At 48.2% G+C, this 15,726-nt stretch overlaps 1 protein-coding gene across 3 annotated transcripts in view; it reads right to left on the reverse strand.

The window, feature by feature from the left end:
- Positions 1-15,276, reverse strand: part of FGF13 (fibroblast growth factor 13) — a 357,392-nt gene extending 342,116 nt beyond the window's left edge. Inside the window, exons 1-2 of one of the 3 annotated variants that reach the window (XM_075007926.1) lie at positions 14,828-15,276; positions 12,215-12,425 (exon numbers count right to left, since the gene is read on the reverse strand). In XM_075007926.1, coding sequence (XP_074864027.1) covers positions 12,215-12,263 — 49 coding nt within the window. In that variant the 5' untranslated portion in view covers positions 12,264-12,425; positions 14,828-15,276. Of the gene's footprint in view, positions 1-12,214; positions 12,426-12,729; positions 12,930-14,827 lie in introns of those variants that run through there. The other 2 variants (XM_075007922.1, XM_075007923.1) reach the window with 2 other exon arrangements.
- Positions 15,277-15,726: the final 450 nt, after the last annotated feature.

Raw genomic sequence — 15,726 nt, forward strand, 5'->3', positions numbered from 1 at the left:
TTTTGTTTTGATAGAATACAGACTAACGCAGCTACCTCTCTGTCACTATATTTTCAACAGATACAGACAAATTCCCAATGCAAGCAGCCTGTAGAAAAATCTCCTTTTTCAGACCTGTCGAAGAGTTACATGGTACTCTTTGCAAGAAACAGGCCTTTAGACACCTGAACCAACAGGTCTGATGATATTTATGAGTCTGGGAAGTCAAGAAGGAAAGAGGAAGAAGAGGAGAAAAGAAGAGAGTGGTAACCCGGAAAGATAATGTAACCCCACTGCAACACTGAACCATAGGGCAGAAGAGGTCAAGGGGTAGAAAAAGGATATTGGACCTTCTCTTACCCCCTCCAACAGATAATATTCCATATGCTGTATTTTTTCCATTTCAACTGTCACCCTTGCACACGCAAATTAAAAACCCAAACATGCCTCCTTAAATTACATAATGAAGTTTAACCCCCGCCCCATTTTTCCCCATTGATTGGAGGGTTCCTCTTACAAGGGCCTGCACGATCAGGGGCTAAATCCTATTTGCCTTACTCACTTGTAGTTGCCCTGACATCACTGGAATTACCTGTGCTGTAGGAACTACTCACATTAGTAAAAGCTGCAGGATGAGGTCTCAATATAAACTTCCACTATTGCTTAACTATCTCATGACAGGATAGCACTTTTGAGCAAAAATATAGGTATATCCTGTCCTAGCGTCACATTGCGTCATCAAATTTAGAGTCCTGTCAGTTAAAACCATGCATAAGAGCAGGAATCAACACTGAAAGGTGCTGAGCATCTTCTGAAATCAGTCTGCTTGGTACCTCACAAAAAGCTAGCTTTTAACCTGACACTACCTAACGGAACAGATAATGTTTTCAGATGAAGAAGGTGTTCATCTTGGTACAAGTTCTATTCCTCATACAGTGTCATCCAAATGAATATCATCAGATCAGCTATCAAAGCCTATTATTCAAAGGCTCATTCAGCTGCAAACCTATAAAAAGCATTCACAGGAGTGTTAAAAAGTAAAGCGGTAATAAACACAGTGTAATTGATTATTTAAGTCAGCCGACTGAGTAGGCTAGAGCACTTATAAAAGACAGGTAAAAGAACAGTGCAATTGTTTTATCCTGAATGTGATAATTTGCTGATGAGTGAATATAATAATTATAATGACTTTATAAAAGAAAAATAGTGCATTATCTTCTCTGCTTAGTGATGATACTGCTTTGACAAACAGCAGATTCAGAATAAAATGAAGATATATTTTATTATGTTGATTCCTTTACAAAGCCTTTGTCACTATCTCACACATACTCAAATTTTTCCTTGAAAAATACACTTCAGTGTAAAAACCTGCAATAGCAGGAACGTGACGTGACAACAATGCGTATGATTCACGTCTCCTAGATCCAATAATGAGTCCTCAGGGTTTTCACCTATGGAAATTGAGGATACTCAGCACCTTGAAGAATCAGGCCCTCCGAATGCTTTTAGTTGGAAAACCTAAATGTGTTTTCATGACAATTTGACGTTTTTTCCACTCTATCTCAAAGAAAGAATTTATTTTAACACTATTGGTGACACAGGCTATTCATTTTAAACTCCTTCACATATAATGGAAAACTGGTTTTGTAAGTTGCTCTGCTGGTGAAAACAATATTTTCCACTGATGCTACAAATAAACTGATCTGATAACCAACATGTGGTTAACAATATTACCCAGGAAGGATTGAAGTTTGGCAATCAGGAGACCTGGGTTTCCACTATCACACAGATTGGCTGCAGATACGTTGGGAAATCACTTACTCTTTCTGTGATGCAGTTTCTCCAACTCTTAAATGGAGATGCTAATACATCCCTGTCTCTCAAGGGAGTTGCAAGGCTTTAATATATTCACGAGTTATAAAATAATTTTGGGTTCCTCGGGTGGAGCAAAATACTATTACATTTCAGTTAGATCAGCTAAAAGAGCTATTTAATTACTTTCTTAAGCAAATTATCTGATTTCTGTGTCCTGAGAGGGGTCTGCGGTATATTCACGCCTTAGACTGAAAGTTCAACTATCTGATTACAGCTCTTTGTTTCTAAGCTCCTAAGAGCTTGGGGTACCCCACAAGGAAATATCCCAAGTGTGTCTTACTGAGTTGAATTCTTTTTTTCACTTGGGTGGTGGCAGCGACGACCCCTCAGGGTCAGGGAATCTGTGACCTTGGAGAGCTTTTTAAGCAAAGCCTTTTACAGACAAGATATTCTTAAGGTCTGATGGGCCCCCACTTTCTGTACCTGGAGTGTCAGAGTGGGGTGGCAGCACTGACAACCTCCCTTACTCCTTGCAATCGCCAGGTGTATAGGGATCAACTTCCGACTCCTGACAGATTTATTTTGCGTCTCTCTACCAGACGCATGAAATTGAATTCCAGAAGATCAACCCTGACCGGTCGATCTTCCCGGAAGTGAAGGCATGCCCTGGGTCTCATTAGCTTCACATTTTCTCTCGTAAGCTTGGTCTTAACAGTGAGTTCAGTTGGTGGAGTAAAGGCTACGAATACAGTTCAGTTAGATGACTTCCTAGCTCAGCAGGCACAAGAGCTGCACTGAGGGTGAACGTTGCTATTTTTTAAAGACCCACAGCAAGGCCCATGCTCCTGGAAGGTCTTCAGATAGAGACTAACCTAGCCTGCACCCCCTTCAGAAGAGTGAATTTCCCTGATCCATTGCTCCCAGGTGTACCCAAGTGAAAACATACCAGTAGTGGGCTCGCTGTTTCAACAGTTCATCCCTACATAGCAGCTCATCTGTTGTAGACAAGCGCATCTTATCTAGGTAGAAAAGACAGCACAGGTCAGTAGCACTTTCTTCCGTCTATTCACTTTCGCCCCCCTGCCCCACTTTTTTAAACACTGTCTCTTTCTCCCATACATAAAGCTAACACGTGGAAGTTGAGAAAGTGGGTCTTAACACAAAACCTCAATACCTAATAAATAAACGTGTTAGTCTTTAAGGTGCTTCCGCACTGCTTGATTTTGTGAAACTACAAACTAACCCGGCTGCCCCTCCGAGACTAATACTTGGTGTCTGAGATATATCCCAGAGATTCCAGGTTGGGACTGTCACCATGGTATTGATTATACTATCATCACTACTATACTAGCTTTTGTTCTAATTAATAGCTCAGTGGAGGAGGTGAACTAAGACAACAGCTGGTGGTGCTGGCAATCAAAACAAGGTTACAGGCTGAACCTCTCTAGTCTGGCATAACCAGTGCTGATCCTGAGAATTTGCTGGACCAGTGAGGGTCAATATTGTCTAACAGCATTACCAACACTAACACTAATTTCTGAGCTCACAAGAGACATTTAGGGGTAAACGAAAGCTACATAACAGCAGACAACATGGAGAGCCAGTACTGGTGGCTGTAAACAAACTTTATGGAACCACAGGAAACTTGGCCACACACATGATAAGTGAACATCCCGCTAACCAAAATCATGCTGAACCACGGATGTTGCTGACCAGAGTGTGCTGGACTACAGGGTCAACTTGTACTGGTTTTCTCAAGTAGGTACCCACAGGCTGGGGAGTTTAGATTCAACTACTGAACAGAGCCATTACAGTCACCATTACCAATGGCCCCCTTCTCGTTAATATTGTCAAGCTTGCAAAGTGCATCAGAGATGGAACCCAGAGCAGACACCCAAAAATTCAATTGCTATTTCTTGAGTTTCCTTTGTTCCATTATGTTTGAGTCAAATCAATCTCTCTCCTCAAAGTGACCCTCTAATTCAGTGTTTGTTAACTTTTGGGGGTACACTGAGGTTTTCCAGGGAGTACATCAACTCATCTAGATATCTGCCTAGTTTTACAACAGCCTACAGTAAAGTAGAGTGTTGTGTCCAGTTCTGGGCACCGCAGTTCAGGAAGGATGTGGAGAAATTGGAGAGGGTCCAGAGGAGAGCAACGAGAATGATCAAAGGTCTGGAGAACATGACCTATGAAGAAAGGTTGAAAGAATTGGGCTTGTTTAGTTTGGAAAAGAGAAGATTGAGGGGGGACATGATAGCAGTCTTCAGGTATCTAAAAGGGTGTCATAAGGCAGAGGGAGGGAACTTGTTCTTCCTTGCCTCTGAGGATAGAACAAGAGGCAATGGACTTAAATTGCAGCAGGGGAGGTTCAGGTTGGACATTAGGAAAAAGTTCCTAACTGTCAGGGTGATCAAACACTGGAACGAATTGCCAACGGAGGTGGTAGAATCTCCATCACTGGAGATATTTAAGAAGAGGTTAGATAGATGGCTTTCAGGGATGGTCTAGAAAGTGCTTGGTCCTGTGATGAAGGCAGGGGGCTGGACTCGATGGCCTCTCGAGGTCCCTTCCAGTCCTACTCTTCTATGATTCTAAAGTCAGTAGAATCTAAAAGTTCATTCAGAAAAATGACTTATTTCTACTGCTTCATATGCCTTATGCTGAAATGTTTGTACGATACTTCTATTCCAATTCATTTATTTGATAGTGAAATGGTAGAAAGTCAGCAAGTTTTCAGTAGTAGTCTTCTGTGATATTTTTGCACATTTTTGTCACTAGTTTTGAAGTGAGGTTTAACATGGTGGTATGCAAAACATATCTGACTCCCAAAAAGGAGACAGTAATCTGAGACAATTGACCAGTACTCCTTCCCAGGCTTCAGATTACTCTAGGTATTCAAGAGAAGTCTGGGGTACTTTGAATATTTTTTAAAAAGGGTAATTCATAAAAAAAAAAAAGTTGAGAAGCACTGCTCTAATTATTGAAACATTAGAAGTGCTCAGTAAATGCTTATCCACCCTTCTTCCTGCACTGCCCTCGCTGCCTGCAAGGATCTTGCAAAACTAACCATTTTTGAACAAGATCTCAGTTTTAACATTACCTTACACTTTCATCATTGAGGAGACCATTCCTACCTAATAATGCATTTAAATTCCCCCACCCACCTCTGCATTCAACAAGGCATTACCTCTACTGAGTAGACAGCCACATTACTGGTAACAGAAACACGGCTTTTGTCTAAGTGACCACAGAGGGATGCTAAAAATGCCCTCCTGCACTAAAACATGAACCAGTACAGCACATAGGCAAGAAACGTGGTTCTTTCCAGATGAGCTTTCAGAAGCCAAGCTACCAACGTGCTTAGAAAACCAACGGCTTTCAGTTAGGAAAGTGCTGAACACAAAGTACACCAAAGGTGAAGTTAGTTACTAAGACCTTGACACTACAAAACATAAGCACAAGTAACTCCACTGACCTCCCCAGGGCTACCCATCCGCAAAAAGTATGTTAAAATCATACATATAAATGTCTTCAAAGAGCCTATAGCTCTTGATTCTAAAATGAGAAATGGCTATTAATATAATATTTATAAAATGCAATGTAAATTTAATATCATTCAGTGTTGTAGTTGTGTTGGCTGACTAGAGAGAATTGCCAAGATTTTACCCCAAGAAAGGAAAACCAGAATGCAGAGGAAGTAGCTCTTCTTACAAGTACCGTGGCAGAAAAGGTGTGGAAAATTAACGTGCATTTGACCCAGGACAATACTGATATAAAAAACACCCAAAGCATAGCTGTAATATCAGTGCTGCTGTTAAAAAAAAAAAAATCACAGCTAAAACTTCACAACCACTACTTAACCACTTAAAGATAATTCTTCAGAGGACTGGGGGTAGCATTCAGAAGAACACACACAGGCCTGAGGCACATGCTTTTGCCTTTCTCCTGGATCTGAATGGGATACTAGAACTCATCCCTTTTGGCAGCTCCTTGCAGGGCCCTTGGGGTGGGGGTTCTCTTCCCCCCCCCCTTTTTTTTGGGTGGGAGGCTCTAGGCTTAGGGTTTCCTTTAGAAGACAGGATTTTGTAACCTGCTGGGAGATGCGTGTGATTGCTTTAAATTTCTTTCTAATCCTAGTTTTAAAATGATGACAGGATTATACTGCCTTCTACACAATCAGCAAATACTTCATCATAGACACTACCTATATGTGAATTAAAAGATTAAGTCCCCAGAATTCAGAATGGGGGTCTAGAACTGTCATCTTAATGCAAATCCTTCAGCTAATACAAACAAGGAATTTTGAAACTAGGGTGAAAATATTGTGGAACCTCAATATGACTAGTGACTTCTGCATTTTTAACTGCTAGTGTCCTGTAGACAGGGGCCAGATGTTCAGAATACCAGCCTGAGCTTTAAAAGGCATCACATTTTTCAAAGAGTTGTGTATTTGCAGAACCCAAATGCAATTACAAATAATGAGGCATAACAGCAGACTGTTACTGTAAATAGCCCAAGCATGAACGTGTTAACAAAAGCCCACTAATTGGAACTAATCCTCCAGCCAGAAACATAGAACTCCAACTGATGTCAATGGGAATTTGGAATGGGTAGAACCTAACCAAAGATGAACATCTGTTGTTACCTGGGATGTTAATATTAAACACAGGTTGAACCTCTCTAGTCTGGCACTCTCTCATCTAGTAACAGCCATAATCCAGCATGACTTTAGCTAGCTGGATGTCCATTTATCAGGGGTATAGCCAAGTTTCCCATTGTCCCATACAGTTTGTTCACAGACACCAGTGCTGGTTCTCAGTGCTCTGTGTCAGCAATGAGAAGCCCTGAAGCATCTTATAGACTAACACATATTTTGGAGCATAGTCTTTCGTGGGCAAAGACCTGCTTAATCGGATGCAACATCACAGCGCATCTAACAAAGTGGTCTTTTCCCACAAAAGCTCATGCTCCAAAATATCTGTTAGTTTATAAAGTGCCACAGGACTTCTTATTTTTGCAGATACAGACTAACTTGAGTACCCCTCTGATACAGTTGTCTGTGTCGTTATTTAGCTGTAATTTACCCCTAAATATCTTTTAAGAGCCCAGTAAGCAGTGGAAGTGTTGGTAATGCCACTAGACAATATTGACCTCCCGTGGTTTGGCAAATTCTCTAGTTCATCCTTGGTTAGGTGCTGGACTAAGAAGTTTCAACCTGTAAAGGGAGGCCTTGTTTCAGATTATAGCCATAGCTTTACAGTGCCTAAAACAGATATCTTGTCAAGCGTATCTCACATCTCAAATTCTCTAAGAGGAATGATGCAGGTGCCATTATAACAGGCAGGAAACAAAACAACAAGCCAGTTTAACCATTAAATCTGAGCAAGTAAGAGACAAACACAGCTTCTGACACTGAAGTCAGTAATAGCAATGGGCTACCGGTAGACCCAATCTTTCACTGGAAGCTACCTGCCAGAACAGAAAGTTGAGATCAGGTGTCAAGTTGTCATCATTGTTGAAGTCTGCCACTGCTCTATTTTCTGAGGTCCAAAACTGGCAAAGAAACTTTCGACAATGAGAAATGCCTGCCTGCCTTACACTTAACTCAGCATCAAGAGGCATTTTCACACTGGTTTTTCCATCTGCAACGTATTCTGAGTCAGTGGCCTCAGATCAGGAAATTGATAGCATATCTTGCTTTTATACTGTTATTCCCTGAGTTTTTTTAATGAGTAATTGTCCCATGAATGAGCGTACAAACTGTTGAGATGATCTTATTTTTCTTAAGTTTTCCATAGACCTTTCAATCCTAAATTGGCTCATACTGCCTTCCAAAGCATTCCCATAAGCCAGCCTAAAACACTACCCTTCCTTCCAAAATCTTCCACACCGTCTGCCACAGTTTCAATAAGGCTTCAAGCTAAGAGCAGTCAGTTTGGAAAAAACTCCCTCGATTCTGCATTCAAATGGAGAAAATACAGCCCCTACATTGTCTCACACTGCTGGCTTATGCTATCCAGCTTCTGTGTAAAGTTACCAATCTTTGCAACCAAGGTAGGAGACTGGAAGAAAAACAATGGTCACCTTGCCATATGAAGTTTTACAACTACACAATTAAAATTGGAGGCGGGGGGAAGGATAATCCACCTCTTTGGTTGGGACATTTTTTCCCCCTGTGCACTGAGCGAGGACACATATTTGGGAGTCACCATATCACTGCAAGTGTCTAGGTTACAGCCTACGAATACGAGATAGCATAAGTTTTCGCAGGAGTCAGGGCCTGATCCAAAGCTCACCGTTAGTCTATAAGGTGCCACAGGACCCCTCGTTGCTTTTGAAGCCAGACACACAACCAAAAGCTAAAACCCTTTTCCTTTCCTGTAAGGCTTATTTCACTCAACCAAGAGTTGAGCCAAGAAAAACAAAATACCTTAGACCCAAATGGATGATCCTGATGAAGCCCCAAAACAGAACACTTTTCACAGGTCTGGGATGCTGTTCTCAGACTGAACAGACTGACTCCTTGGCAAAGCCTTCAAACAGGGTTTCCAAAAATAAAAAATCTTTCCGGAAAGAATTACCTAAAAAGTCATCTGCTTTGCCATTGCCATCCCACCCACAATCTCCCTCCACACAACTCTACACACCACAGGTAAGGATCAGACTAAAGGGAACAAGGCTGCATTAAGTACATATTTGGCTAGAGATGAACATTTTGACTATTTCTTGAATACAGAACTCAAACGGAAAGGGACTATTTCTGACAGCCAAACTATTACAGGACTAAGAGCATTCTTAGAGCATCCCAAACTCCCCTGGAAAGGCTAAAGGAAAATGTACAGTCAGGAGGAAAGCAAGCTCAGGCCCTGCATTTCTGGAAGGGGTAATCCAGGTGCTCATACCTGTTCTCCAAAATGAAATGTTTTCTTTTATAAAAACAACCAGAGTACTGGTGTAGACATAGATGTGAGCCTTACTGTGCAATGAATGGCCTGAGTTTATACCCCATCAGTGACGGGAGCTGTATCTTACAGCTCATCTAACACTCATTTTGAAAACCAGAAATCAATGTTTGTGTCTGAAATGTTTTCATATCTGCAGCAGCATTTGCCGTAATTTAATGGTGCATAGACCTTGTTTCATGGCGTTAATCTATATCGATTACTTAGACTAAAATACCTGTTGTTTTGGTACTAACTATTTTTAAAAGCAGCTGCTGCTGAAGTTAAAGGCAAGCAGTTATAAATAGGGACACTAACAAGAGCTGAGGCCAAGACTTACTTCCCTCTCCAGGGAGGATGTAAGGAAAGCAGTTATTTTTAAATTAAGAGACAATTCTTCCCTCTGTTATACTCCCTTGTTGGAGCAAGTAGGGTTGCACAGGTGTAACTGAGTAGACAATTTGAGCTAAAATACTTAAGATGTGTATAGGAAGCGTTCTCTGCTTGCACTGTTATTTCCTAGCGAGGTTCCGCATCCATCGCCGCAATTTTTCAGGATTCTGTCTCAAACAGGACCTACTTCAGGGGGACGGTGAAGTGCTAGTGTGAGTAGATGTAACTCCACAGTTTTCACTGAAGTGCCATCTGCTGATGTTAGGTCTGAATTTGACTTTAGAAGCCCAGTTGAAAACCATTGGGAAGAAAAAAAGTTTTATATTGAGTGTAAATAAGAGTTTTCCCCTTTGATACAGAGTTTCAAAGTATAAAGAGAATGAGCAATATTCAATTCATACAATGAAAACAATTTTTGTTGTCCTTCAGTGTGGATCCACAGTACTGTATTCTGAGAGTTCTGCGTATGCTCAGTACCTCAACTCCACACTATATTTGAGAAAATATGGGATGCAGCAAAATCTCTCCAAAACAAACCGCATGAATTTACAGAAATATAACCATGCATCATCCTTTCCAGGACTAGGTAGCCAAGCCAGAAGCACACAAACAGTGTAGACACACACACACACAACGGTAAACCTGTCTCTACTTTCCAGTCAGAGTACAGTTCTGATACACAGAGAGAATAGCCAGCCCATTTCAAGAATGGCCGTATCAGTTTTAAATATTTACTTAGGAATGTCCTCACTGGCAGTCACCCCAAGAAACCTCCAGTCGTTCTCAAGAAAAACTAATGCAAATAGGAAATCAGTAGCCAGAACCTTTGAGAAGAACTTCCATACAGAAACTGATAAACATCTCCTTTACCCCTACGGGTTCTGCCTGCACCAAAGAAGATCAAAGAAAATGACTATAGCCCCAGACTGCTACAAGGATATACAACTTCTGGTAAATATCACCTCCCTACTTTGGCTAATACACAAAACTCATATTAAAAGCAATTTAAGTTTAAATCTAGACTAAGAGAGAAGACACTAATGCCAGTTCTAAAAAGACACAAAAGACTCATGGAAATGTAGTTTTTCCTGGGATTTTGTCACACACTTTATGGTATACGCACACACACACAAGAGTCCATGAGTATATAACTCAGTGACTGTTACATGTGTTTGCCTCCTTGTTTTGAAATAGGAGTATGTCACACAAGCAATACATGATATGCACCAGAAAGTGGAAAGTAAGTGAATATGTGCATGTAAAGAGAAAGATAATGATTTGCAGCCTGCAAAATATTAAACAAGCTTAAAGAGCAACCATTACAGAATCTACTTGTTTAAGATTATAATGTAGTTCTAAGTCATGCAAAACAGCTCCTCAAAATGCAAGAACTTTTCATTTTGTTTTGAGTGTTAAGTTATTTTGACACTTTTTGGTAAACAAGGCCATTAACAAAAAAAGGGTTGCTACCAGACTTCTACAGTGACATTTTTAAAAGGAAAAGACTATTCAGTGTAACGAATTTTCCTTTGAAAAATGCATTTTTATGACACATCCAGATGATGTATTTGCATGTTTTCCACCAAAAACAATTCAAGAAAAATATTTCAAAACAATATTCTGAAGACAACAGACACCATATAACAAGAGGGAGGGAAAGCTTAGTTTAAAACATGTATTAAATGCAAATTCAAGTTTAAATAATACAGTGGTTTCAACATGACCTCTGAAGCCAAGAAACTAAAACATTTTCAAAGGGAACACATGAAAAGGGTCTCAGGCTTAAAACTGAATTATTCAACTTGGGTCAAAATGTGTTAGGACTCCTAAAAACAAACAACATGCCAGAAAGCATGCTTGTCTCTTTTTAAAATGCAGAGGGTATTTTTTTTTCTTTCACGGCAAGTTAAAAACATTGTATTCAGTTCACCTGTAAGGGCCCAATGGTTCCATTCTATCACGAAAACAAACACTCAAAGTAGTATGGATAGATATGTTATAAAGAGGTAGCAACGTCCCCTAATAAAATAGATACAACACACACAGGCTACTTTTCCAAAGGTACTCAGCCAACGTTCTCAATTGAAATGGGCCCTAATGCATACTGATTGCTGGATATATTTGACGTTGTGATGGAGAGTCCAGGAAAACCTGACCCCTGCCATTGTCCACATTTACATGCACCACATTCGAAAGAGCAGATGTTTGTAATTATTATTAGTATTAAGAAGGCTGCTCTTGTTCTGGGGTCCAGTTGGCGAGGGTCCACTCAGGCCTAAGGTGTGCACTAACCCCTCGGGCACAGCCAGCGTGCAGAGCCCGGGCTCTTAATGGAAACCCTGCACCAACTTGAGGAAGGAGGGGGAGAAGCAACAGCCCCTCCCTGCCTTCTGCATTCTGTTCTGCTCCAGCCCCCAGCCCAGCAGGCTCGCGGCTGCCATGCCACAGTGGTGGGTAGCAAACTCCTCCACTTGCGGGTCTCTACAACTCCGCGCCGCCTCCTTCTCCTCCCTCCTACCCGTCTCCATGGCAATTACCCCGTTTCCAGCCAGGAGCAAAGCCGGTCCACTGCACGGCAGGAGCGGCCAGGGGGAGGGGCCGCGCCGCAGATGCACAACAGCCTCACCTCCCCGGGGCAGATTGCAACAGCGGGCCGCTGCCCCGGCGGGGGGAGGGGGTTCGGCTCCCTGCTCGCAGCCGCCGAACTCCCCGGGGCCAGGCTCGGAGCCGACCCTCGGTGGTTACACCGGCCCCAGTACCCAGAGCCGCGGCTCCGACTGCGGGGGGGGCAGAGACGTCTCCGGGCTGCGCAGGCAGCAGGCCCCTGGCCGCCTTCCCCATCCCTCCCCCCGCCCCGCCCCCGGCCTTGCTGCGAGCAAAGAAGCGACCGCCACCCCATGACACCTGGTCCAGCAACCGCCGCGGGATGCAGCAGGCCCGCGGGTGGAAGTCCCCACACAGCACCCTGGGGCAGGGTGTTGTGTGTCGCCCCCACTCCCCGCCAGCAGACCCGCCGGGCAGGCGCAGGATGCACGGAGCAAGGCGGGTGCATGCGAGGCGGCAGCAGGCTCGGGCGCGCTTACCCTTGGCAGCATCTTTCTCTTCTTTGGGCTTGATCACCTTCCCGCTCATAGATCCCAGCTTGCTCCGGGCAGAGCTTCCCCGGGAGACGCGCGGCAGCCGGCCGGACCCAGGGGGGGGAAGGGGGATGGGGGGGGGAGCCTAGAAGATGAAACCTCTTCGCCGCCGCCTCCTGCTCCCGGGCCGGCGCGGATCCTCCCGCCCGCCGCCTGCCTGCAGAGAACGGAAAGGGGGGCTGTGAGTAGCGAGGCGGCGAGCGGCCGCTGCAGGGAGACCCCCCCGCTTCCCTCCCCGCCGCTGGGAGAGGCAGGAGCGAGCCCCGCCCCCGCCCCGAGAAGTCACAACCCGGGAGCAGTGGGGGGGGGGGCGCGGTCGTCTCCCCGAGCTGCCGCACGCTGCCGGGCCGGGGCTGCGTGCAGCCCCCCCAGCTTTTGCCACCCCCCCCCCCAGCGCGAAGGGGGCCAGGGCCTGCTGCCCGGCAGAGGTGGGGGAAGGGGGAGCCCGCCTCGTCCCCCACCTGCGGGGAGGGGCCCGGCCCCAGCGCTAGCGATCGCTGCCCGGAGAAGACAAAGACCCCGCTGCAGGCATCAGCGGCTCGGCATCCACCGGAGCCCGCCCGGCCTGTCAGCCCCAGCGCGGCGGGGAGCCGGGGCTGCGCTCGCCTCTCCCCTCGCCCACTAGCAGGGGGAGCAGGCGGCCCCGGCGTGGGGGGTTTGAGAACCGCGCCCAGCGATCGCTCAGCCTCCCGGCCCGCTCCCAGCGCGGAGCCAGGGCAGCTCGACCCAGCGTACGCAGGGCGGCTGGCAGCGAGCTCGGGGCCACGTGCAGCGAGGGCCTGACCCGGCCCACCGCACCAGCCGCTCCCGAGATTTTTACGGGCTGTTGCACCAAGGCTGGAAGGGGAGACGCCGCTCAGCCCGGCCGGCATCGCACCCCACGACTGCGCCCGGGGACTGCTCGGGCTGGGTGAGGACTCGGGCGGGGGGGAAGCCTGTTGCTGCGGCAGACGGGCAGAGGAGCAGCCGCTGCAGGGCTCGCAGCAGCAGCGTTTGCTTGCAAAGGTCCGGCGCGAAGGAGCAGCTCCCGGGGCGATCGGCAGCCACGTGGAGCGAGCCTGCCCCGAGGGGTTACATTAGACGGCTCAAACTGGCTCCAGGCCACGCGGCCTGTTGGGCAGCCCCACGCCTCGATCTAGGGGCCCATTTCACGCGCCCGCCCGTTCGCCCCGACAAGCTTTGGAGGGCGGCTCGCGTTAGTTGCCTCACTTGTCCTCCTTCTGTGTCCCTGGCTGCTTCAAAGGCGCCCCACAGGTTTTGTCCCCCTCCTGCCTGATGCGTCTGGGCGGTTATATAGAGGCACGTACCTCCGCTGGCTCCATACAGTAAATCAGAGGGTTGCGTTTCCTACGTGCCGCAGGCGCTGAACTGTCCTTCCTCCCAGGGAGGGGGGACGGATATAGCAACAAGCCAGCGACTCTCAAAGCCCCGGCACCAACTGCTCCTACCTACATGCAACCCCTTCCCCCAGCCCGGCGCTGCACTCCCAGCCCGGGCCACACGCCCGGCAGGAGATGACCCGTGAGAGTTTTGGGGGACTAAGGAGCGGCTGTTCCCCGCCTGCAGTTCATAGTCTCCTTCGTCACCTTTTTTTAAACCAGGACGATCCTGCCTATGGGAAAGTACTTTAGCTAATTCTGGATTGTACTCCGCACGCCCCTCCCTTGCGGAGGGGGACTGAGGCAGGTGGGCACCACGGCAGGCACCCGGCGTGGGGTACTGGGGAGCCCGTGTATTTCCTGTCCGTGTCGTGCGTTTCCTACCCAATCCCATCCCGGAGCCTCTCCTGGCTTCGCGTCCCAATGTGCAGTGCGAAAACCTGCCGCCTGCAGCTTAACTGGTGCAAGGAACAGCCACGCCAAGGGTCGTCCCGGGCGGGCATCTGACACCGCCCCTAGGTGTGGTCCTGACAAGTGCAATTTCTGGGGTGCTCTCCTGCCTGCCAACCAACAGGGGCTCTGCAACCAGCAGCGCCCATTCCCTGTCCCCTGCACCCCCGGTTTCTGAACAACACCCCCCAACCCACCACCACACACACACACACACCCGCGTGAGTCTATATTTAGACGCAAGACGTTTTGCAGATCAGACACCCGGAGCCAGCCAGCTTCCCTCGGGGGTTCTTAAAACTCTTCCCACGCCGCAGGAGAGGTTCCCCCCAGGTCCCTACGCGGTATCTTCTGGCACCCAGAGGAAACGGTCCAATCCTGGAGCTACAGGCACGGAGCTGCCCCGGAAAGCGGGCCACGCAGGTGCCTCGTTTCATGACCTGCAGTTTCAAGTGCCTAACTTAAGGGAGCTGGGGGGGGGGATCCGCCGCCACCACTGATCTGTCCCTGCCCCGCCCCGCCCCTCCCCACCGCCTCTGGCTAGAGACGAGACACGACCCTGGCTGTGTTTCAGGACTACAGGAGAAGTACCTAGACGTCTCCCCCGTCCCGGTTTACCGGGGTTGGCCGAGCCTCCAACCCCGCTACCGTCCACTCCTAGGAGAACGTGGGGGGGGAGTAGTCGCGAGAGGGAACCCCAGAGCAGTCCCCGGGGCGGAGTCGCGGTTACCTGGTCAATTGCAGCGCAAGGGGTCCGAAGAGCCCTTGGGAGCCCGGGGAAGGAGCCCCCGCTGGCTCGATTGCAACCAGCTGGCCTCTGCTGCCGCCTCGGGTGCTGGTTTACACGCAGGTTACCAGCGCGCGTCGATCCGACCTGCCCGGCTGGGTGCTCCGCCTGGCCGGCTCGCTGCACTCCCTCGCGCGGGAGCAGCGCTGCCGAGCCCTGGCGGTGAGTCACGGTGCAATCCCCGCGAGGAGCTCGCCGCGGCGGAGCTGCCAAAGCTCGCACGCCCCCAAGCCGGGAGAATTCCCGCGCCCGCCCGGAGCATGTGCTGCTGCGCGCCCTCCCCGCGCCTCTGGATGGGGGGCGCGCCCTCCCCTCCCCTGTGCTCAGTAAGATGGGGCTGGCGGGGGAGTGGATCGGCGCAATTCCGCGGCTCGGTAGCGAGCTGCAGCCCCGGGCCGCCTGCCCTGAGCAGTAGGAAGTCACAGGGTCTCTGTGGCGCGGCTATTTTTAGTGAAACCGAATTCCTCCCCCATTTCTCCGACTTCCCAGCTCGGGCCGGGCGCAGGAGACAGCTGCGGGCTGCGCTGCAGCGGGAGGGGGGAACCGGAGTGACCGCTCGAGGCTGCACGGAGAGCCGCCGAGCCCTGGCCGCGCGGCAATGGCTCATCGGCCTGGGCCAGGCCTTTCGCCGAAGCCCCAGGGCGGAGGGACGGGAAGGGGGAAGTTGCCTACAGGTGTGGCGCAGGCGCTGACCTGCTGCGAGCTGAGCTCGCTGCTGGGCTGTCACACGGGAGGCCCGACCCCACCCCGCCTGGGTGCACGTGCGCCACCCTTCTGGGGTTTGCTGGGAGAAGCGGGATGCGTGTGCCCAGTCTTCAGCAGATGCACTGCTGGGCCGGCGG

Source organism: Carettochelys insculpta, chromosome 13 (genome assembly GCF_033958435.1).
Source record: "Carettochelys insculpta isolate YL-2023 chromosome 13, ASM3395843v1, whole genome shotgun sequence".
Lineage (NCBI taxonomy): Eukaryota > Metazoa > Chordata > Testudines > Carettochelyidae > Carettochelys > Carettochelys insculpta.